The sequence below is a fragment of the Pollicipes pollicipes genome, unplaced genomic scaffold, assembly GCF_011947565.3.
Source record: "Pollicipes pollicipes isolate AB1234 unplaced genomic scaffold, Ppol_2.1 Scaffold_4881;HRSCAF=5763_pilon_pilon_pilon, whole genome shotgun sequence".
Taxonomy (NCBI): domain Eukaryota; kingdom Metazoa; phylum Arthropoda; class Thecostraca; order Pollicipedomorpha; family Pollicipedidae; genus Pollicipes; species Pollicipes pollicipes.
This window is the reverse complement of record NW_023596576.1, coordinates 8,991,779-9,016,746: the sequence shown is the minus strand read 5'-3', so window position 1 is coordinate 9,016,746 and position 24,968 is coordinate 8,991,779. Positions and strand designations below refer to the sequence as shown.

The window sequence follows — 24,968 nt, the reverse complement described above, 5'->3', positions numbered from 1 at the left end:
CCGTTCGTACCCACTACGCTCATCTGCCCCTGTCAAATCACTGGCGCGATTTTTCGTCAGATCGTGGCCAGCCGGACGTGACGCGAGACTGAGACACCAGCCGCGATCCTGGCACGGGCATCGGCCCGACGCTGGCCCAGTACCGAGCGCAGGGACGGCCGAAGGCGAGGCACAGACAAAACACCGAACGCGGAGAACAGCCGGGGGCGAGGGAGGCACAGACACAACACCGAACGCGGAGAACAGCCGGAGGGGAGGCACAGAGACGACCACACCGAACGGGGAGAACAGCCGGGGGCGAGGCACAGACACAACACCGAACACGGAGAACAGCCGAAGGGGAGGCGCAGAGAGCGACCACACCGAACGCGGAGAACAGCCGAAGAGGGAGGCGCGGACAAAACACATAGCGGGGAGAACAGCCGGAGGGGGAGGCGCAGACACAACACCGAACGGGGAGAGAACAACCGGAAGAGGAGGCGCACACACGACCACAGCGAACGGAAAGCGGGGGGGGGGGGGGGGTGCATCTGGGAGGCCACGGACGAGCATTCACGGGACGCATGTCTGAAACACCCCACCTGGGCATTTCACTGCGTCTCCGATGGCGTACAGCGCGACATCGGTCATAAGTGCCGGCAAGACACGACTGATGTCAGGACAGACAGTCGGACGGAACCTTCAGCCACTGAGCGGGGAAAGCTGACATGCACAATGATTAGCATAGAGATGGCAGCCGGCACTTACCGGGATCGGTGGCATCATGGAGATCCTGCAACAAAGATTTCATTCAGTTACATCTGGCATTGAACTATCACAAGCACATAAAAAATTCACACACAATTATGTCATGATTTTCATCACTCCAAAAACGTCAAAGACGCACAGCCACTTCAGTTTAAAAACATCAAAGGTGCACGATCACTTTCGAAAGATGTCAGCATTTTTATATCTACTTTTTCATCTTCAACCGATGTAGCACTTGCAGCACGCTGCACGCCCCCAACACTGCACACCACATGCTGTCTCCATCCCAACATGCCTCCCAGACCGTAGCCCAAAGCCAAATACGTGTGAGCTGCACTTCTGCCCTGTATCTGCTACATATAACCATGCATCACTCATTCACTTGACCAACTTTACAACCCTGTTATTGTTACATTGTGAGGACGATGCATGGGCATTAGCGTGCTCGCTGAGGCCCGGTGTTCCAAATAGCCCAGAGCCGGCGTGCGCACGGAGCCAGAGGGCCGGGGTGGGACCGATGCCGGGACCGCAGTGATGATGATGATGATTTGGGGGTTTTAGGGCACATCGACTGCTATAGGTCATGCAGCGCCCATCCGGGACCGGAGTGAGATCCGCAGGGGCGCAGGGCTGGGATCGGTGCCGGGCCGGGCTGGGATCGGTTGCCGGGCCGGGATGGGATCGGCGCCAGGGCCGGGGCTGGGATCGGTGCCGGGGCCGGGGTTGGGACCGGTGCCGGGGCCGGGGTGGAATCGGTGCCGGGGCCGGATGGGATCGGTGTCGGGGCCGGGATGGGATCGGTGCCAGGGCCGGGGTGGGATCGGTGCGGGGCCGGGATGGGATCGGTGTCGGGGCCGGGGTGGGATCGGTGCCGGGGCTGGGACATCGGTGCCGGGGCCGGGGTGGGATCGGTGCCGGGGCTGGGATCGGTGCCGGGGCCGGGGTGGAATCGGTGCCGGGCCGGGCTGGATCGAGTGTCGGGGGCCGGGATGGGATCGGTGTCGGGGACGGGATGGGATCGGTGCCGGGCCGGGCTGGGATCGGCGGTCGGGGCCGGGATGGGATCGGTGTCGGGACCGGGATGGGATCGGTGCCAGGGCCGGGGGTGGATCGGTTGCCGGGGCTGGGATCGGTGCCATGGGCCGGGGCGGGATCGGTGCCGGTTCCGGGATGGGATCGGCGCCAGGGCCGGGGTGGGGTAGGTGCCGGTGCCGGGGTGGGATCGGTGCCGGGGCTGGGATCGGTGCCGGGGCCGGGGTGGGATCGGTGGCCGGGGCTGGGATCGGTGCCGGAGCCGGGGTGGGATCGGTGCCGCGGCTGGGATCGGTGCCGGGGCCGGGATGGGATCGGTGCCAGGGCCGGGGTGGGATCGGTGCCGGGGCTGGGATCGGTGCCGGGGCCGGGGTGGGATCGGTGCCAGGGCCGGGGCGGGATCGGTGCCGGGGCTGGAATCGGTGCCGGGGCCGGGGTGGGATCGGTTGCCAGGGCCGGGATGGGATCGGTGCCGGGGCCGAGATGAAATCGGTGCCAGGGCCGGGATCGGTGTCATGGCCGGGGTGGGATCGGTGTCGGGGCCGGGGCGGAATCGGGGCCGGGGTGGGATCGGGCCCGGGCTGGGGTGGGATCCGGGCCGGGGGTGGGATCGGTGCCGGGGCTGGGATCGGTGCCGGGGCCGAGGTTGGATCGGTGCCGGGGGTGGGATCGGTACCGGGGGTGGGATCGGTGCCGGGGGTGGGATCGGTGCCGGGGCTGGGATCGGTGCCGGGGCTGGGATCGGTGCCGGGGCCGGGGATGGGACCGGGGCCGGGATGGGACCGGGGCCGGGGATAGGACCGGGGCCAGGGATGGGACCGGCGCCGGGGCCGGGGTGGGATCGGCGCCGGGGCCGAGATGGGATTGGTGCCGGGGCCGGGGTGGGATAACACTGACCGTAGGGTCGTCACCGTCTTCCGAGTCACCGTAGCTGTCCCCGGAGGCGACACAGGAACGGCGCGGCCGGGCCTGCCCCGCCGCCCGCCTGTAGACCACAGGTCAGTTGGGTCACACGCCGGGACCAGCCGTCAACAGTCAAAGGGAACCAGTAACCAGCACGGTCACGAGAGGACCAGCAGTCAGCAGTCCAGCACAGTCACGAGAGGACCAGCAGTCAGTAGTCACGATGCCAACAGCCAGTAATTTCAGAGGGACCTATGACCAGTCGGATCACCCGGGAACCATTGGTCAGCAAGGTCACGGGGGACCAGCGGTGAGCAGTCACAGGCCGAGGGAGGGGGGGGGGGGGGGGGGGGGGGGTTAGCAACCAGTGCCGTCACAGGAGGGCAACAGGTCAGGATGGGGAACAGTTCACAACTACTAGTATGAGAGTTAGGTCATGAGGGTCCTAGACAAATACCACAGGAATGAATGGTGCACCCCTCTGTCAGAACTGTGGTACCAACATCTTACATCGCTACATGATACAAGGCAGCGAGATGGTGTTACACTGGACACGCACATTTAAGTCAGGTCCTGCTTCGGCGTCAGAGGGCTGGCTGCTTTTCCTTGGAATCGTCTTTCTTGGTCTTCTGCACTTCAGTTTATCTGAAACAGTGGCATTATGATTACACTAACAATTGACGAAGGCATTATGAAAACGATTACACTCGTTATCACGAGAAAGCAAAATACAATTACTCTGGCATGGGAATGGCATGGGAAGAATCAGTCACCTGACTTATCTGGCCGTGGAGAGAAAAAATGCAGCTCTAAACATAACATCAGGGAGCTGCAGGGAATCTCCCTTACACCGACACCAGCCTGCTAGGTCCCACTTTCACGAGCTCCTCCCAGCCGCCTCACCTGCGGCGCCCAGCTGGCCGGCCTCGGCACCACAGCGCGCGGCCAGCGTGGCCGTCACCATGGCGACCAGCTGCTGCGTCATGTCGGCCAACCGGCTCTCGTAGATGACGATGTCGTTGACGAGCGCGGCGCAGCGCGGGCAAACGAGGTCGCCGGGGGCGCGTGCGTCGGGCCAGCCGACCGGCGCCGCCGCCGCGCGCACCTTGGCCAGGTAGGTGACGTCTGGCCGCGCCGGGCACGCGGCGTGCACGTCCTGACACGTGGCCAGCTCCGGCCCAGCCAGACTGCGGTCACAGACCAGACAGCGCGGCGCGCGCGTGCGTGCCAGCGGCGGCGGCGATGGCCCCATGAGTGAGGCTGACTCCGAGCTGTCTATGGCTGCCATCTCAGATGGTGCTGCCAGGCAGCAGGAGTAGTGAAGGTGCCTGATAGGAGCAGAAGGGCTCAGCTTGGGCTTGCCTGGCAGCTGGGGCTCGACCTGAAGACACAAAATAGCATGATTACTGCCTGAATAACAAAAGCCATGGATGTTCAATATAAATTTCTACTGAAGTACTATGGCAGATTACAAGATAATACTGAGTGAAAACACTATCAATTTCTTAGTTTCATGGAGACTGCTTGTGTCATACAGCTTCAGCAAACACATATCCTAAAGTTGAGTGTTAGGGGCTAAAACCATTATTATTTACCAACTGGCCTGAAGCAAGAATTCTTATCTTGGTTGGGTTCAGGGGTACATGCAGGATTTTGCTAAGAAGGGGCAACTTTATTCCACAAAAGTAGTCCCAGTTGTCTATAGCAGCTTGCTGCAGCCAAAAATGCAAGACTGTGTCCAAAATCCCTACATTTAGCAGCCTAAAATAATCCAGGGATGGCATTTACTGTGACCTTACTCTCTATGTTTCTTGCTCATAAGGTCAGCAGTAAAACTAAAAAACAACAACAAATACTTCCATTATGTCCATTCTTTTATGTGAAGCCCCATACTTCACATTGCTTCCATCACAAAACAGCTGTATTTTCCCGAGAAAATCACTGCAACAAGATTGCCATCTTTGATCCAAAAACAGAATATAATATAATCTGATCTCATAATCCAGAAGCCCCAGGTTAAGGAAGATGCCAAAGGTCAGTTTGAGCTCACCCCCTCCTGATGTAAGATTAGGCTAGGCTTGTAACATCAAAGTTCAGCAAAGCTGGGATAAGGTTGGGGAACATGATGTTTCATGTCAGCCACATTTACAACATTATCTAGGTGGGCATGACAGGTATGTCAAGATAGACCTATTCAGTGAAACAACAAAAGTTAAGTAGCTTGAGAATCTCTTGCCACAGCACATGCATGTATATGTTGACAGAGATACGAGGCAGTTAGCCACTAGTGCATGTATCAAATACTCTGCAAAGCGTAAGGGAAGGTAGCGAGAAGGAAATGAGAACTCGGGGCACCCAACTGGCATTCCCAAACTAATGACTTGAAGCTGTCAAAAATGCATTTACAGTCGTCCGAATTGGACCCCTAAAGATCCGGCAGATGTTTATGCACTAAACGCTTATCTAATGCTTGTTCTGCACCTGCAAAATTCAAACGACAGGAAATTAGGACTGGAAATCACACCGTGCACCGCACCACACTCACCTCACTTTTCCAAAACACGACACGCCTCCGCACAAAGAAATACGGTACAAATTCAAGCACTCCCACCGCCTCTAAATGCGATATGGCAGCTTTCAAAAAGGATATATGACGTCAGGGAACAAAATAAGTTTCGCTTGCTCCATCGGACGATCTAACAATCATCCCATGCTAATATGCGGACGCGGTGTGCGCGGGGCAGCGGCTCGATCCATTTTGGTATGCTGTTAACCCTATCGTAGGCGCGCTAAGAAATAACCCACGAGGGGGTTCTGGATGCTGTGGTTTCCGGATCAAGTAACGTATCTCAGTCTACTGTGCTCGTGCGGTTCCAACCGGGTGGCCTTCTGGTTTCGACTTTTTTCTTATTTGGTGGAAGCCTCACTGCGCATCACTCTGAGCCTCGGTCCCGTTGGCTACGACTGCACGGGTGTGACAAAGCGAGTGAGGTGGTTTGAGAGAACTGCAAAGAGAAGGGTGATACTCGGGAGCTGTATTTCACCAGATGTTCCAGTTGGGCAAACGTAATTGTCAGTCTTCTAGAAAATCCTGAGCCAAGAAATGCTACAGACATTTACGTTTCAAAGTTAGCGAGACTTCCTACATGCCATTATCAATCTCTGACTAGGTCAAAATACATCGACCCACGCCCACGTATCTAATATTCTCCCCCATGAATGTCCTGGTAAACAAATCAGGCACATGGCATGAAAAAACGCACATATAAGGCGAATGTAAAACAGCATCCTCGCACCTTACATTATACAAAAAGCTGCAGCAAGCAAAGCAGCCACACGCCGAATCACTCCAACGGCAAAACAGATCTGGCCTACTGCACGGGGCAGCTGCAGAGCAAAGCCGGGGTCTCCGCCCACGGGCGCGACGGCACTCAGGGTACAGCCCGGTGGGGGCGTCAGTCGCCGTCGGGGGGCACGCGCTCGAACCGCAGCACGGAGAGGTGCTCGGGCCCGGCGCGCCGGCTCAGCACCAGCGTCATGCCGAAGCCGAGCCGGCGCATGACGCGCTCCAGGTCGTCCACGTCGTTCTCGCGGATGGCCACCAGGTAGAAGAGGCCGCCGGGCGCCAACAGGTGCGGCAGCTGCGGCAGCAGGCGGTCGGTGACCTCGCGGCCGCGCCGGCCGCCGGCCCAGCTGGCCGCCAGCTGGCCGCTGCTGCACACCTCCTCCGTGTCGGTGACCACGTACGGCGGGTTGAAGAGCAGCAGGTCAAGCCGGCCGGCCAGCCGCGGCTCCAGCGCCTGCCGCCAGGTCGCAGCGCACCGGCAGCACGGTGACGCCGCTGCGGCGCGCCGTGCGCCAGGTGGCGCGGCAGGCGTTCGCGCTCAGGTCGGAGCCGAAGCAGAGGCAGGTGGGCAGCGCGGCGGCCAGCGCCGTCACCACCACGCCCGAGCCGCAGCCCAGCTCGAGCGCCACCTGCGGTCCGCGCGCGCGCAGCCACGCCAGGTCGGCCTCCAGCGCGTCCAGCAGCAGGAAGCTGTCCTCGGCCGGTTCGTACACGCGGTCGTAGTCGGCGGCCGTCAGGTGCGACATGTCGGGTGTCTGCATGGTGAGGCTCACTGCGGTGCTGCTGCCGCCGGCGGCGGAGGGGCAGCCGCCTTCTGACGCGCAACCTGGCTGCGTATCCGGGCCAGTCGGTCCTGACAGATGGACGGATGGCTTATTGGACGTTCGGTTATCGTCATTGGGTGGTCAGAGTGAAGGGATTATGTGTTCTTCTCAGCTGTGTATTAACAATGTGCATCATCATCTATTATATAAAATTGTTCACCACAGTTCAGCAAGAGCCAAGCCATTTATGACTTGAAGGTTTGCCTGCATTCATTCATAATGCACACATGGGAAGTTAACAAGGTAGTCTAGTGAAGCAGATCAACTTGGAAACACATTTGACCTGGTTGTCAAATCCCAGTGCACTGACCTGGGAAGCGGTGCGCGCACTCCGCCGGGGTCCAGGCTCACCTGAACAGACTGCAGGGTGCTGTTGGTCACAGCCACGCGTCGCTTGACGCTGTGCAGACGCTTCACGTGCTCCTCGATGTCTACCGGAGATGGCGCCACAGACGCCAGCTTTGCAAAGTCTTCGGCGATCGACTCAAGCAGTGCGGCCAAAGCCTCCTGGCTGTCTCTGTGGGTGTAAATGGACATGCTTAGGACTGGTATGCTGATGGCTGCAAGGTGCTTGGCTGGCCAGTGCATACTCAACACAAGTACATATATCATAGGAATGGGGCAAATAACTGTTCTGGTATGCAGCCTTCTATGACATGCTAAAGTGGACTTACTGAAATGGACAACAAATACAAACTAAAATAATTGATCAATAATTAAGCTACAGGAATATCATTGACAACAATTTTAGTGCACTGTGAAACAAGCAATACAAAAAGATGGTCAACACTCTGAAAAGCTCACATCAAACTTACTGTGTTTCTTTAACTCCAGTGTCTATCCTATCAATTACTGGCTTCAGTGAGTTTAGGAATCCCTCTGATAGGGCATCAGTGGTGGGATTTTCACCAAAGTCAGTTCTGTCTTCCACAGAGGTGTTGGAGCTGGCAGTGTCATCCATGACACCCAGCACACATGCCCTGCCTTGGTTGTCTTCAGTTCCCCTGGCTCACTCTGAAATTATAGCTTAATATTACATTCAATAAGTTGCAGCACTAAAAATATGACAGATATGATGCCACAGGCCAGCAAAGTGAAAGCAAAAAGGTTGAGACCATGTGGTGGCCAAATCATGATTAGAGCTCATATGACCATTAACTTCTTCTGCAGGACAATTTTTGGCTTCTGCTTGCATTAGGATGTGGAAATGTGGACATATCATAGTGAACCAGCTGGCTACAAGGGTTTAAAACAAGACAACTAGCATATCATTGTCATTTCATTGATAACAGGTTATCAAAAAGCACAGGAATTCAGTCCCCCACATGATTGTAAAAGGTCAGACAACACTGAACAAAATGAAAGACTGGTAATCATAATGAAAAATATTTGAATCTATGGATCCTCCTTTTTGCAGTGACAAATCACCATAAACACTAGTGCAGGTGATAACAGGTCAAAAATCTTGCCAGGATCACAATGGGGAAAACTTAGGAATAATATGCATCTTGGAACAGCACTGTGAAATCCCATGCAAATTACTTACATGGTGCAGCCTGTAACAGTGCCCTGAATTAGCAAACAATCCCGTTTTTACACAGTAAGTATGCAAAAGCTGCTCAAAAAGCATCAACCTGCTACCCTTTAACCAACATAGGGCAGGACATAAGCCACCCCTGTACCTCATCACCACCCCTTCCATGTTTTAAAAGCCAGGTGACTGTCATGGGTAATGCTGATAAATATATTACAGCATTGACCTGAATCCATATCTGGTTCAAGATATTCCAAGTCATGCAACTTCTGTATATTGGACTGCTTTTGTTTCTCAGAAGTAGAATAAACCATCAACTGATTTATATCATCAAAAATGTTGATGGATCACCATTACATTAATGGATTACGCATTTTAATTTAGCACTTTGCAGTCCCTGGCAGCTTTACATAAGGTCTTATCATAACTTAAGCAGGGCACAGCTTACTAGCCTATTTCGGTTAGCACTCTGCCTGCCCCAAACACACTCTTAGCGTGTTTGCCACGATTTGCAAACTAGTTGATTTGCAAAGCAGGCGGGAATTTGGCATCCGCATTTGCAAAGCCATACCTATTAAAACACACTCTTTGCCCTGGGCCAACCATACAAATGCTCTATACATCTCTTCTTTTTAACATAATCCAGTATTTGTAGTACCGATATATGCCAGCACCTCCACACACACACCCACACCCACAATCGTTACCTAATGGCGATGACAAGCCAAACCCGCGCCGCTGTATTAGCGACTACGGCGCAGAGGTGCGCCGTGATGCAAAGCTTGTCAGTACATCAGCTGATCGTACCAGATGACGCAAAAATTTTATTAGGCTTACATCCAAATTCTACTAGATTGTACTAAGTGGTTTTCCCCGGAGCTTATTATTCGAAAAACACCCGAAAAATATTTTGCTCTGTTATGTTTCAAAGCTTTTTACAATGAGCCCATGCCCAAGCCAGCACTGGAGCATTCGTATTTTCGGAGCCACTCGTTCCGCGGCGCGCACGGTTTGCTCCACAGCTCAGTTCCTCGTACGTACGTCTCGTCGCGATGGAGGAAACACCGGACGAAACGAGCGGCTCTTTACTGTTGTAAATCGCTGCTGCGCACTCATCTTCCATGTGCCCTTGTTGATTCATTGATGTCGGGGTCGGAGAGGCAAGCGGGGGTGCAATTTACCAGTGGGCTTATCCGGAGGAAAATTTATTTGCTGGTGCCCCCCCCCCTCCCCATTTCATGTTGCAAACCTACGCCCCCGGTCGCAATGCTTCTCCCTAGGCCACTCAACGAAACCAGAAAGATATCAGAGTGATAGATGAGGGCAGCTAACTGGTCATAGACAGTTCATCAGCTGGTTGGTGATGGCGCAATCGCCGGGGTAGCTCGAGCGTGGCATACACGGCTGCTCCATCTTGTTGCAACCGATGCTATTGATCAGTCGCTCGTCTCCTCACTTTCAACCACAGTTGGTCTTAAAACAGCTGTAGATGGGTATCGCCGGGCACGGAATTGACTTCGGATGAACCGGAATGTCGGCATTTGACTCTCCACGGTCTTCCCTGCAAGGACAGCCCAACACATGAATCCTACCACCCCGGGTTCGGCATCCAGCTCAACAACAGAGTTGTGTGGGCCACAGTTTGTTCTATTCCGATTGTTCCACGGAACCACTTAAACTCAGCACGCCCAATGCCACTGAGACTTATTGTTGCTAAGTGCACTTATCTGTTGCTGGAAACTGCACGAGACTGCGAGCAGTTGTTAAGGTGTTGACGGAGCTTGAAAGCGTGATGGACGGCTGCTCAGCCTTACAATCCTTTCACTGTTGAAGCAAGCCTCGCTTGGTCTGCGATTGTCGCACGCAAGAGCAAAAATAAAATTCTCGCCAACATAATGTATGCTGTGAAGGTGTTTTTAGTGCATCAAGAGGTTCACATATAAGATATAATGCTGGCACCAACTGCAGTCGATTGAATGCCGAGCACGTGACGCGTTTCCCGAGGAATACAGTCTAATTTCTTTTGAACAGGACAAAAGACACCATTCGTAATTCTGACATGGGTCAAAGGCTAAATGTTTAGTTGATCAATTTGAAGAACGATTGGCAGACGCATGCAGAGGAATGGGTTGTTGAGCTATCCGCAGCTCAATAATGTAGTCCCTAATCACAATCCATACCCAAAGGACCAATTTCATTCCCAACCCGATCCTGTCTAATCCATTTGAGGACTACTCTGCTTCAGCATGGTACACTTCAACATATCACACTTTAGATCGGTTTCAAGGAAAAATAAAACCTGCATCGTACACTGGCAGCATTGGCTCCACTCAAATCGGCATGGTCTCTTCTACTCTTAGTCGGCGCTGATAAATCTGAATCCATCCACGTTTGAGAAAAAATCCAGCGCTTCCACATATAGCCTGCAATCGTCCCAATCAAGAACAGACCAATCTATGTATTGATCACAACCCTGCGTATTCCGCCATCCGTTGACAGCTCTTTGATGCAGATGGAGGAGCTCACGACAAAACGAATGGCTGCATGCAGCATGTTTTACAGGACGACCACACAGACGTGAGAATGGCATGACCAATCGAAAAAGGACGCTCAAAAAATGAGCGGGAAGACTCGATTAATTACGGAGAAGATTGCTTCGAGCTTCGAGCAGGTGAGGAGCCCCGGCGCGCATCGCTGCCCACGACTAACTGGCTACCGTGGCCGGCCGAGGAGTGTGGGGAGCACCAGGAAATCTACCTAAAAGTTCGACGGACGTCAGATATGTCCAAGGAGTCAGGGACGTGCCTCCGAGAGAAAGACCCCCAAGATTGACTCGCTTGACTACGCTTTAGCTAAAAAAATAATGAAATAGTTAAAAGGGGAGATCATATATATATATATATATATATATATATATATATATATATATATATATATTCTCATAATATAAGTATAGAATAAAACTTCAGCATGCTCTCCCAAATAATTTGGCATCTATCTTGCCGAGTTATCAGGTATATACCCCGCCCAGGGTCCGTCCGTCCGTCTGTCCGTCTGTCTGTTCCATTTTGTGTTGCGTCGTACCCGGGGCTGACCAACGGGTCGCTAAATGGTAAAATTTGGATGCGACGCGCGGACACACGAGGAGGGTTGCCACCGGAAACTCGCGAGACGCTGCGGTCCGAGTTTCGGGCGTGGCACTTTCCAGAAGTACCGATTTGACTCCATTGGTTTTGCACGGGTGACCTCAAAATATGACCCACGGCAAAGCTTACGAGCGGCTGTTCGAAGCCGGGGCCATATGTCGGTAACCAGGGGTCAGAGCGACATGAAATTCCACTCATCCCGGCGTGCAGTTGAGCGGGGAATCGCCTTGTGTAATGTTTGCGATTGCATGTGCTGCGTGCCAGGTATAGAAAAGCGGTGATTTTTCCTTTTAAAAAATTGTCTTCGTTTTGTGCCACGATTCGGCAGCCGCAGCGGATTGAGGTGCGAGTGCAATTTCAAAGCGTTGATCAGCGTGTGAGCAGTGCGAGTTTGTGTGACGCACGACAGCCGCGCCAGCAACTGTTGGGCGCGCCGGGAATGTCTTTATTTAGAAAAGCAGCCCCCAATGTAACAGGTTGGCGTCGAAGTTGGTAACAAAGTTGTGTGGAAATTTACATAATCGCATGCACTTGTTCATTGCTTACATTTTTGCTTGCAAGCTTTGCATTGCTTTTTTGTTTTGCATTGTTTTTGCTTGCTTGCATGCTTGCACTTCGGCGAGCGGCCCACCCGTCTCGTCGGTTTGTACAACCATACCATATCCTCGACTTGATAGGCATACTGACGAGCGCCCTGCGCTTGCCTTTCTCGTCGTTTCCGGGCCTCACGCACGATATTATCTTGCACTCGACGCTGAGCTTGACGGAGGGATTCCATCATCTCTTGCACGTACTCCGTCTTGTCACGAGCCGATTGTCCATCACCATGCACAATCTGAACGGGTAGTCTGGCTTGCCGTCCATAGAACAGGAAGAATGACGGTTCTCTTGTGGTTTCTCTCTCGTTGATGCTTGTGCGATAAGCGAACATAACGAACGGTAGGTGTCTATCCCAGTCTCGCTGATCTTCACGGACATACATCGACAGTATGGCGCACAGGGTGAGGTTGAATCTTTCAGGTGATCCGTTGTCTTATGCATGGTACGGAGTTGTTCGAGTCTTCTTTATGTTCAGCCTCCTGCAGATCTCCTGAATTACCGTCGCTTCAAAATTTCTTCCATAATCCGAGTGGATCACCTCGGGACATCCGTGGCGACATACAAGCTCTTCCACAAAGACCTCGGCCACGGTGACAGCTGTCTGGTCAGGAAGTGCGAAAGCTTCCGTCCACTTCGAAAACCCGCACGTCACAACCAGTACGTAGCGGTTCCCTCCGTTTGTTCTGGAAAAGGACCCGTCATACCCATTGCAACCCACTGTCACTGACGGTCCGGCACAGGCATCTCCCCAAAAAGGCTTTGCCTGGAGCAGGGAGAGTTTTTTCTTCGCGCAAAATTTGCGTGTTTGGACCCATGCGCTGACATCCTGAAACGATGAGCTCCAATACAATCTAGCTCTGATTTTTTTCTAGCGTCTTCGTCACCCCAAGATGACCTGCATAAGAATCGTGGTGACACCTCGCGAGCACAACTTCCACTGGTGCCTTCGGCACAACCACCTGCCGGTGCTCAGCGCCGTTCGGGACGAACACACGGATCAGCGGTCCCTGGTCATCTAGCCACAATCTGTCCTGTTGAGACATGTAGTGCTTCACCACTGGTGATGCAGACGCAGGACATGGACGCCTCCTTCTAATCAGTTTAATGACCTCCGCCAGGCCCGGTCTTCTTGTTGAGCAAATCTTACTTCAAAGTCACTATCAAGCGTCGTCGCCCGCACCTCTATCGCGCATTGTCCTTGGCCGTCCTCTACAGGGCCGCGGGACGGGGCATCTGCATGCGGAAGGCTGGATCCTAGCCGGTACTGGAGCTCATAGTCCAGCGCCTCCAACTCCAGAATCCACTGCGCCAGCTTGCCCTGGGACCTTTGCTCTGTCGGATATGAACCAAAGGATTGTGGTCAGTCCGCAGTATGAAGTGCTGCCCATGCAGATGTACCCGGAACCGACGAATAGCCCAAACGAGAGCGAGACACTCCCGCTCGGTTGCAGAGTATCTCCTCTCTGGCCTTAGTCAGACTGCGACTAACATATGCCACAACACGCTCCCTACCATTTTCCTCTTGAGTCAGCACCGCTCCCAGGCCTACAGCGCTGTCAACATGAACGGCTCCCGGAAGTTCGGGTAGCACAACACCGGAGCAGAGATGAGCTATTCTTTCATCATGGCAAAAGCCGCAGCGCACTCTTCTGTGCATCTGAAGCAACAGGCACCCTCTAGAAGTCGATGCAGAGGTCTTGCCAGGTGGGCAAACCGTGGAATAAAGCGTCGGAAGTACGAGGCTAATCCCAGGAACTCACGCACCCCCGTAATAGACGATGGGGTTGGAAAGTGCTGCACTGCAAACACTTTTGAAGGATCAGGGGACACACCTTTCCCACTGACTACATGCCCGAGGAACTGAACCTGCTTTCGAAACAACCTACGCTTCCCCGGATTCAGCGTGAGATTTGCTGCTCGCAACGCTTCTAAAACAACCTCCGATCTCTCCAAACTTTCACCGAACGTTCTTCCAAAGGTGATCATATCGTCGAGATACACAAGACAGATGTTCCAAAACAGTGCCACCGTCATCAGCTGCTGGAACGACGCTGACGTCCCCTTCAAATCCATGGATGTCACGTTAAATTCGAACAGTCCCTTGTGCGTTGCAAAAGCAGTCTTGTGTTTATCCTTTTCCTTGATCTCCTGCTGCCAATACCCACTTTTCAGATGCATGACATGGCACCACTTGACCGCGGACAGGGCGTCCAAACAGTCATTGATTCGGGGCAGTGGAAAAGCGTCACTCATGGTGTCCGCGTTCAGTCTACGGTAGTCGATGCAAAATCGAATCGTCCCATCTTTCTTCTGCACCGGAACTACTTTTGCTGCGTATGGGGACACACTTGGCCTGATGACGTAACGTTCGAGCATGTCGTCCACCATTTCGTCCATTTGCTCTCGCATGCGATGATCCACTCGCGCCGGCCGCATGGACCTCGGCGGCGCATCAACCTCCGAACTTTATGCCGAACTACGCCTGACCTTCCAAGAGTTCCATCGTTGGAAAAGCGATCCAGGTACGCAGTCAGCAGCTTTAAGGTCTTCTCTTTTCCCCTTCCAATTCCAAATCAGACTCTTCAATCAGTTTCCTGACGACGCTGTCACTTGCCTTCGCTTGCTGTTGGTTCTTTTTGGCCCCGTTAAAAACAACGTGGGATGGCAATGACTCGTGCACCACCGGCACCTGTTCAACATGCTCGACAGTTGTTCCTTTGTATAATTTGACGCTTCCCTCACCTGGATTCACAAACCTGAGGCTCACCTGATGATTGTCTCCAAAGGTGTCCAGCACATGAGCACCTACAACCCGGTACTTATCTTCAAACGTCCCATCACGAGTGTACATTACGCATGTTCCGGCCGGCTGGTCCAGAGCCGCGCTCCCCTTCGTGACGATCTCATGTCGACCTGGTACGATGATATCGCATGGCAGTGTTACCCTGCCACAACGAAGAGCTGTCACAGCTCCAGCCTGCATGTCATCACTAATGGAGGCAAGCTTTTCCGAAACCACAGACACCTTTCCAGAGACCCAGTCAATTGAAACATTGGCCCCCAGCCTTCTCATGACATCAGTGCCCAGCAAGCACTGCGTGGTCATTGCTGGCACAACGAATACAGGATGTTATGAAAGAACAGAGGCGCAAATAAATATCCGCAAATAAATATCCGCAAATAAACAAATATCCGCCAACACCAATGCCTGGAACAACTAGCGTTTACCATCGATTGTAACAGGCTGCTGGCGCACCGCGCAGGGTGCTAAATCACAAACGCCCGGTACTGCCGAGCTGACTAATGCACACTCAGCTCCTGTATCCAATAACCATGTCACGGGCTGCCACTGTACTGACCCTCTAACACACACAGCCTTTAAATTGTTGTCGGGAACAGTAGTTGCACCCACAACAGCTTCCCCATCGCGCGCACCACTGCACAATCCCTGGACCGCATCGTCGCTGGGCCTCGCACCTGGAACCGCAGAGCGGCCCTCTTCTCCGGCTCTCGTTGAAAACCCATCTGAGCTCAGCAGTTACGCGCAAAATGGCCAGGCTGTCCACATCGGTAGCACAGACCACCACGCCCCCGCTGTAGGCCACCACAGTCTCTGACCGAGTGAGCACGACTACCACAACTATAACAAGCACCACTAGGAACAGCTGTTCCCCCGCGACCTCCGTGTCCAGTGCACCCGCCCGCACGGTAAGCACCTCTATCGCGCACTCCGTGATGAGCAACCCAAAGGTCAATCTGCCAACGCCCGCCTGAAGTTCTGCCATGGAAGCTGCCACCGCCTTGACCTGGTCGCGGAGCTCCGCCACCTCCTCCGCTACAGCAGACCCCGCCTCCAGCCTCCTCGCCGGCGAAGGAGTCGGAGCCGAATGTGTACCGCGAACCTGCTCAATCCTCCTTGTCCGCCGTTCCAAGTCGGCCAGAGATTCGTCTTCTGGGGCTTGAAACATCAGCTACGTCCTGGGATCATAGTCCAGGCCATTGATGAATTGAGCCTTGGCAATCCCTTCTCGAGGGTCAGATACCCATGCGGGATAAGACCGTTCTGCCAGTTGCTGTAATTTAGGCAGATATTCAGCTGTTGACTGTTCCAGCTGGCGTCGGTAAGAGTTCAAATATGGTGCATAGTCAGTTTGCAAGCCAGGTGAGCCAAACTCGGACATCAGCGATTTTCGCAACTCTGTATATGTGCTTTTGCGGTCATCTGGAAAGTGCATGAAGAAATCATATGCCTTGTCAGACAGTGACACCGGCAACTGAATCAGTTTGGTGGTTTCATCAGTGCAGCCATTAACCAGTGCGCAAAGCTCAAACTTGTGGAGAAAACCCGTGATGTTGTCCCTCCAATCAAAAGCTCTTGGTCTAACCACTTGGCCGCTAGATGCCATGACAGGTGACTTTATCTCTTCCTGAATTGTTGGCTTAATGTCCTCTTCAGATGTTGTCTTCGGCATCAGGTCTGGCCACCGCTGTCACCATTGTGACAGCTGCCAAACTGTGGTTTATTCAGGAAGTAGTACGCCGTCGAACTATGCACCCATTCTGCAACACATGCAAAGGACTCATCAGCTGGCAACTATCCATACACCGCATGCAGCCCTGGGAGCTAGCATAAGGACATGCAGCATGCAGCAACGAGGGCGTCCACTACCACATGCACCAAACAACCACCACGCAAGTCACTACCGCATGCGACACCAACAGTACATGCACAATCACCAAGGCATGCACATGCAACACGTCACAATATGTAATTAAATCACACTGTATTCACACTACGTACACACGCACACACACACACACGCACGCATATATATATATATATATATATATATGTATATAGGGATATTTTTGGCAGAATCCTTTCCTTTATGCATGTTTGCTTGATACTTGATTAAAAATAACTGCTGACTCAGCATTGACGAGCCTTTTGACGCACTGATCTAGTTTCCGAGCATTTGGCTAGGCATCATCGCGTAGATTAAAGATGGTTCGCACAAAATTACTCACATATTCACCGTGCCTTCCATTCGAACGCTTCGAGATCCTATCTCAACGTCGGAGAAGACTGAATGTCACAAGAAATAAGTTTAAGTTTTCAAGGAAAAAAATTGTGCACTTCTGTTGGAAAACATTCTTTGGTATGGAGAACACAAATGAAGCATGACTTATTGAAGTAAGACAAAGTCCTATTTTCTTTTTGATACATATAAGAAACACTCATAATGGGAACACTACGAACACACAATGAGAACACTATTGCCACAATCACATCAATAGTGCTCACCGCCCACCACCTAATAGTTCAAGAGTTGTACAAGAATTTGTTTGTCTGTTTAGGAACAGAGGGAGTTCGTTAATGGATATGGTTTCCCAAATTTGAAGGCGTCTTCTGTCATTACACGTCTATAAAATGTCAGTGTCGTCTGCCATTTGTTGTTGTGTCAATGTCATGCCGTGTTCGTGTCGCATGTGGTCCAGAGGTGCCCCGTCACGTAAGAGCACTGTGAGGCGCCGTGAGAGTGTCGTTGTGGTCACACCAATGTAGTGTATGGAACGAAGTTTGCAGCCTTCGATGTTGCATTTTAATTGATACAATACATTGGTGCTCTTTAGGTTGTCGGGTTTGTCTGGGCTGTTTTTCATAAGAAAGTTAGATATTTCCTTATTGCATAATAAGTGACGATGTCTATGTTGTGGTCGTTTTTGCCTTTACCATGCCGAGAGACATTTTCCCGTAAAGCTTTTTCGTCTTGTTTGTGGGCAGATGTCATTTGATTTTGATAATACAGTTTGACGATTGGTTGGATGTCTTGTCTTGGTTCGCTGTCAAGGTGTCTTGTCATATGTCGTTGTATTTCGTTTTTGATGTCATAATTTGAAAAAAGCGTTATTCACCAAGATCCCTCTGATCGTTATTGATTATCAATATTGTCCTGTCCAATCAGAGCAGTGCTTAAATGCACGTCTAATGAAGGACCTTATGACGCTAAGTCAGCTCGTCAATGCTGAGTCAGTAGTCATTTTTAATCAAATATATATATATATATATATATATATATATATATATATATATATATGTGTGTGTGTGTGTGTGTGTGTGTGTGTGTGTGTGTGTGTGTGTGTGTGTGTGTGTGTGTGTGTGTGTGTGTGTGTGTGTGTGTGTGTGTGTGTGTGTGTGTGTGTGTGTGTGTGTGTGTGTGTGTGTGTGTGTGTGCGTGTGTGTTGGAAACGTTATCGATACAGAAATAGCTCATTTTCTACGTTATTCACGGGTAAGCCTGACCACAAAAGCGTGCGCGAATGGGCCTGGCCTTACGGCTTAATTTTATTTCCCCACTCTTAATATATCCGTGACTTCGCATGCATAACTGTCCGTGCGCCATATACATATCCACATTATGCGTAGACAGATATCGGTATCAGGCATCTTTTCCTTCGACTGACTCGGTGCGCTCACTTCAGTGTGGACTGATGATGTCCAAGAAGACCGAAATGGATATTCGATCAACAGGTGATGATCAACAGGTGATGACTCGAACCCCGTGGCTAAGTTGTTCAGAGACGTTCGCTGCAAGGTCGACAGAGTAGCGCCCGAGTTTGCTTTGCAAGCACCGATTTGTTGACTCAACGCCGTAGAAGAGGTTCCCCAGTGGCAAATATTTGCTGCGCTGTCGCCGTTAAGGGTGGAAAATGGAAGATAACTGTGGCAGTGGCAATCTTGTTAGATAAATGGCTGTGTGCGGAATGCAGACGAATGGCACCATTACGAACATTTTCGCAGACAGCTTGACAGAAGCGAAGGTTAGGTTAGGTTCGGTGCTCACTGCTGGTTAAGATGCTCAGCTGGGTGTTTGCGTACATCTTAACCTCTGATGCCGCAACGGCTAGTCGCTAGGTGCCGTGTCCTGGTGGTCGTCAGTGTCCACATGACGAATTTAATTAATGCAAGTTCGGGGGGGGGCAGAGTAACCCCTCCGACTGCACGTGTATTCCAAAATAATTTTCGAACGATTTGGAGCAGCCACACCAAACTTTGGATGCCTGTAGGCAACAGAACAGCCGATCTTTTGGAGTAATACATTAGACATATCTTGCAAGGACGCTGACATTCGGCCGGGTAAAAACAGGCCACGCCTGTCAGCAAAGCCAATTCCTAGGAAGTCGTCCAATGTAATGCGATAACGCAGCGTCACACGAAGGCATATAACTTTGAGATGGCTGCTTAGACCTTTAAACTGTTGTGCTACCATTGGCCTTTGGTGAGATATCAAGGACAGATAAAGGTTAAAACACCGTTTCATTGCTGGAAACGTTGCTTTACAACGTGATTGTGACGTTCATTTTTAATTCCTGGATTGCGACGTAAAAAAACTGGCTTTATGAAGGCCAAAGCAGGTCCCGCCCTAGGATGACCTCGATCACCCTTTTATTTTGATTAGCATGCCGCCTAGGGTAGTACCTGGCGCCAATGGTGTACTTTTCTGTTCAGCTGGGGGAGATGGGGGTGCTCATTCCACCAACCTCCCCAACTTGGACTCCAGCCTCCACAACTTTGATAACACAGTAAGGCCGTAGCCCGGGAAAACAGTTTTTGGCGTATTTAGGGGTCAATTTGCATTATTTCGCACTGTTCAGCCCCCGAACTCATTTGAGAAAAACACTCCATGCTTGCGCTGACTTGCAGCTGGCCTGATTCAAGTATAAAAATATCAAATGTTTTTGAGCATTTTTGCCTTCTAAAGGTAAAAGAGGATACTGACCTGATGTAAGCCCCAGAGACATATTTCTTCTTAGTGGTGTCTAGATCGAAGCTGGTTGCGTGAGGAGAGCCAAGGGCACTTTAGACACCAATCTGAAATTTGACCTTATTTAACCTCATTTGATTTAGACGTCCCAACCATGGACCTCAAAGTTTGACACGAGGTAGTGATTAAAAAGCGCTACATACCTTGCAAATTTGATGTTTATCGTTTTCTTAGTTATTGAAATATCAGGGGAGTAGCTAAATTGTGCCCTCAGCCCCCCCCCCCAATCACCAACCCCCCCCCCCCCCGCCCGACCGCGACGCATTTAAGCGGCCACCCGGGCGCGTGTTAAGGCTAGAGCGAAGAATTTTCTGATCTGAAACGACAGGGCTGTCGAGGAATAACTGGGCCATGACATCATGCAACAGATGCACAGAAAACATACCGATGTGAGCGGACCATGCTTTTGCTTGGTCAGCGTGTCGTTCTCAGTTTACCAAGAAGCAAATGGTGCGCTCTATCGACAAAATTGTCTTCCGTGTTCATTGGGCCGTATCTTTATGGGCTCATTATGGCAGGCTTTCTGCCAAATTATCCCATACCTCGTCAGCTCTGTGGGCCGGCCTCGTACGTTTCTCCGCACCCGTTTCGGCTGTGATGCTCTCGGATAGCTGACTGGTGCCGCGGTCGGTCGGCGAGTCCCACCGCCTCCCGGTGACCCGTCGGCCGGGGTCTGCTCACCTCCCTGTGGTGAACGCGGCTCCCTCAGGCCCCCGGGTCTCCTCACCTCTCGGCGGCGACCGCGGCTCCCTCGGGCCCCGGATCTGCTCGCCTCTCGGCGGCGACCGCGGCTCCCTCGTGCCCCGGATCTGCTCACCTCCCTGCGGCGACCGCGGCTCCCTCGCGCTCCGGATCTGCTCACCTCCCTGCGGCGACCGCGGCTCCCTCGTGCCCCCGGATCTGCTCACCTCCCTGCGGCGACCGCGGCTCCCTCGCGCTCCGGATCTGCTCACCTCCCTGCGGCGACCGCGGCTCCCTCGCGCCCCGGATCTGCTCACCTCCCTGCGGCGACCGCGGCTCCCTCGCGCTCCGGATCTGCTCACCTCCCTGCGGCGACCGCGGCTCCCTCGGGCCCCCGGATCTGCTCGCCTTCCGGCGGCGACCGCGGCTCCCTCGGGCCCCCGGCGGAGCGAGGTGCGCGGCCCGGCCGGCGGCGCAGCGTCGTCCGGGCCGGCCACCGCCGCCGCCACGCCGCCGTAGTGAGCTTCGATCTCGACGGGGCGTTGCGTCGGTGCCGACGGGAGCTGCGTCCGTGCTGACGGCAGGCCAGCGCCGTGATCTGTGTGCCCAGACTGTGGGGCCGCCGAGACAGCAGGCGAGCAGCCGTCGGCGCCAGTGGATGGAAGTAAGGCCACGAGCGAGCGTCCCGCTGCCGCCTCCGCGCACCGGGCCGTGTGCCTCTATGGCTCAAAGGGCGAGCTGCTCGGCTCGGCGATTTCCAGTTAGTTGGAAATGGTGACATTCTCACGAAAGTGTTCATGCGTGATCGCGTTTCAAAACACTGGTCCTAGGTCTGCAATGTCGTGGCTTGGTTTGCCATGGATTCAGGAGAAAAGGTGCAAACTGCCAACACAAACTGCTTTTGTCAAAAATGTCGTAACTGAAAAGGGTCGGATGGAAACGTGCGGCGTCTGCGCCGACAGTAGAGACAGACGTAAAAAAAACAAATCGGCCTTTTTTAGTTGCCACCCAGAAGAGTAGAAGCATATTTCCCCGTGATCACGGGGCCACCGGCCTGACGAACGTGTGCTTACAACATGATGGAAATGTTGTTGAATTGGGGCAAATAACTCATTACATTGCGCATGTGTGCGTATAGTGTATTCATCAAAAATATGTGCAAAACTCCTATGCCAGGTTTTGTCACATCAGGGCGAACAGGACGTGAGCCAAGCCAATTAATCAGCGCCACTACAATCTACCCTGGAAGACATTATCCAGCGAAACACAAAGTGGGTGGAACTTTCTACGAATTTATCGAGAGCTGAATATAAAGATGAGGGTACGTTGAATTTCCTTGCACATTTGAAATGGGGAGTAAAATTCCCTTCAACTGCCCCCGGTTCGACTAAAAGAAAAAACGGCGACGCTGCCGGCGCATGTCTTTGCGCTGACAATGGCTACTTCCGGTGGCGCACTGAGAAAGGGTTCGTTCTCGAACGGAATTTTCAGTGAGCTGGCCGTTGCAGCCTGCTCCTCCAGTCGCGTTTAGTCCTCGCCCCGCCACATGATTACCCCCCCCCCCCCCCCCCCCGCCGCCAGCCAGCGACTCCGAACGCGGGAGGCCACGGGAGTAACGGCCGCGAGCCAAGTGTTCAAAACGCAGCTTATCTTCGTATCCTTTGACATCTACGTCACCGTAGGGATAATCTAAGATCTTTACACCAGAATGAGCATTGCTTATGTACTCTATGGCTATCTATGATGAACATTGCGCTCAACTTCGTAAACAATGCCAAGCATGTGAGTTCCTGAACGAAACATTGCCGTTGGCATTTGCCTCCGTGCTCGAATTGCAAAGTTTGAAAAGGCTCTCTCCCGTTCCGGGACCGGCTACAGCCTATGTTTCTTAATCAACAATGAATCGCGGCTGAGTGTGAGGTTGACACGACGTGCCATCACGCTCTAGGTTTTGGACACATCAACTATAAATATTCTGCGTTGCACTAGCGTGTCAAATCAGATGACATCGCAACAGTATTTCACGCCCTTATCTGATGAGTAAAGTGTCCCCCACACATATTTCAGCAACGCTTGCAAAAATGCGGCTGAAGACTCCGTTTCGGTGGCATAGTTGGTTGGAGCACCTGTCATGGGATTCGCCCACCCGTGGTGGGGTCCTTCGCGTCTCTTTAGAAGCTCGCTCCTTGCGGCGGGCTGGAATGGCCCGCGGCCAGTGGAAGCGGCCGCGCAAAAGGTCAGGTGACGTTAGCCGGTAGGACGGACCACGCCGAGCATTTCGGAACGTGAAACTCATCACCAAATTCCCCAGCTGACCTGAATTCCACGACCAGGTAGATAGCTCAGGGCTCACGCAACAAACAACCCCTGCTTGACGCGGGGCCTGTTTCCCAAAAATCCACGCTGTCCCAAGGCTCGGAGTAAATCTTAAATGATTGTCACATTCGGAACAAAATTCGACATTTGTTCCCTCCAGACCATTCAGAGCTCGAAGCACCCACCTGATAAGGCGGGTAAAAGGCTATGCCATTTTCCAATATGACCTCTGCACTCAGCGAATGAAACGCCTGGCAAAGCAAAACATATTTTGTCCAACACAAATAATAATGTCTGCATCAGCTGGTGGGATTGTACACTTGCTCTCATTTTGCACATATTGCGTAAAACCAATGCCACGATGCAGGAGTACCGCCACCAGGGACAATGAGACAGCCGCCCATTCGACCCTCTGATGATCGAGACGGAGCATTTCATAAAATCAAATTTAGGGTTCATGCAGGTGGCAATATTTGCCCCGAGTGACCAAACTCGAAATGATCACGCTTTATTTTGTTCATGTTCAGATACGTTTGCAGACCACCGACAACCAATACCAGACCCTGCTGGTGAACAAGAAGCCTCAGATGATCTAAAACAGTGGAGGATATGTCAACTGCAGACGTAGTTTGCGCCAGATGACACAAAGGTGGTCCCATATGATGCATTAGAAATTCCATGAAAAACACAGCACGCTCCGCCCTCCCAGGAGAACACGATTAGAAAGACTGGGATAGCCATAAGGCCAAAAATAAGCATTAATTAATTGTAGTGTGCGAGATTCAATGAAAGGACCATTTAGAGTTCGGCATGGAAAGATCCCAGATCTGCTTACGAGGCCCCTAGATTTCCTTGCCTGCACGGAAAAAATCTGTGGTGGCAGTCATGGCTATGCGGTACCGTCTAAAGAAAAGCATGCAATGGGCTGTTAACCAGACATTCGATGAAGAGAGCAAAAATACCCAATTGTATTATGAAATCATGAGCAATATCTTTTGTGATGTGGTCAAGGTACATTCTGTGTGTCATTTTCTAGAGCAAATGATGTGAACATAACGGAGGCTTGCGAGGGTTTATGGCCTGGCTTTGATGCATCAATTTTCATAACTATGCTCACTCCGGGGGTAACTCATCATTTCTCGAGAGCCCACGTCTTTCTGGCATCTGGATACGATAGGCTGTGTATCACCCAATATGTTGCTTCATTAGCATACTAGTCGTTACAGGTTCCTGTCGAATGCCATCCACCAATTTAGCCACCGTATTGACTCCAGTATCCCGCTAGAAATAAGGAGCTTGTAGCAAGGTTTAGATTCTCCACTGGTATATCATTTCCTATCGTGTTGACATGTTCTGATGCCTGTGATGCCAGAGCCATCTGTCGTTCAGGTACGTTTTTGCACAATGGATGGGCACTTACTTTCGACGATGTAATCACGCATCTTTAAATGCACGAGTGGACATGGCTGTTGAGTGCCGCTTATCCGCGGAGAGCGTGGTTCCTCCCATGCCCTGCAGCCTACAGGCGCTCCCCCGCCCTTATCACGCTGCACGGACTGTCATGAGAGTTTGCTCCCGGCGAACACGGCACCGCTGCAGCTGGTTGTCGAAAGGTGACGCGCTTGTTGTCGCGGTACACTTCCTGTTTGACCGAACCCCAGACGTCCTCGGTGAGCCGTAACTGAGGCACATCCGGCGTGTTCTGCGCGTCCCACTCCCGCGACAAGGACACGTGACTCTTCCAGCAGCCTGAGCGCAGCACCGGCATGGCACACGGGCTGGAGGCCCGCCAGATATGCCCCGTCACAGATGGGCAGGCTTCCTACAGGTGAGGTGGCAAATCCTGCCGTAACCACTTTTGGGAGTTGGTGGCCCTGGCCACATTAGCCGCGTTAGGATATATCGTCGGCTGGGACGACCCTTTCGGGGAGACAGCCACCCATGCGCGAAGCTCCCATGGCAACTTCCCAGCAGGTCGTAATCTCATCTTATATTAGGATCGTCTCCACCTGA

The 24,968-nt window shown here is 52.5% G+C and overlaps 3 protein-coding genes across 8 annotated transcripts in view; 1 reads left to right on the top strand and 2 right to left on the bottom strand.

Moving 5' to 3' along the window:
• Nucleotides 1-81, top strand: part of LOC119099763 (uncharacterized) — a 4,123-nt gene extending 4,042 nt beyond the window's left edge. Inside the window, exon 5 of the mRNA XM_037222826.1 lies at nt 61-81. Within this exon, the coding sequence (XP_037078721.1) occupies nt 61-81 (21 nt within the window). The remainder of the gene's footprint in view (nt 1-60) is intronic.
• Nucleotides 82-5,702: 5,621 nt separating this feature from the next.
• On the bottom strand, nt 5,703-6,803 carry LOC119100994 (methyltransferase N6AMT1-like). The gene is given in 2 exon segments (XM_037224225.1): nt 5,703-6,485; nt 6,487-6,803. Coding segments are annotated over 2 exon segments (651 nt in total). The 5' UTR covers nt 6,790-6,803; the 3' UTR covers nt 5,703-6,137.
• Nucleotides 6,689-9,133, bottom strand: Snapin (SNAP associated protein). Of its 6 annotated transcripts, none has more exons than XM_037224229.1 (4): nt 9,094-9,133; nt 7,668-7,866; nt 7,204-7,369; nt 6,689-6,881 (listed from the first exon to the last, which is right to left on the bottom strand). In XM_037224229.1, the coding sequence occupies exons 2-4, from the start codon at nt 7,811-7,813 to the stop codon at nt 6,798-6,800; spliced, it is 396 nt and encodes a 131-aa protein (XP_037080124.1). In that variant the 5' UTR covers nt 7,814-7,866; nt 9,094-9,133; the 3' UTR covers nt 6,689-6,797. The 6 variants fall into 6 exon arrangements, with proteins under 6 accessions (XP_037080124.1, XP_037080121.1, XP_037080123.1 ...); XM_037224226.1 differs by having other exon boundaries at nt 9,045-9,094; XM_037224228.1 differs by lacking the exon at nt 9,094-9,133 and adding an exon at nt 9,061-9,093.
• Nucleotides 9,134-24,968: the final 15,835 nt, after the last annotated feature.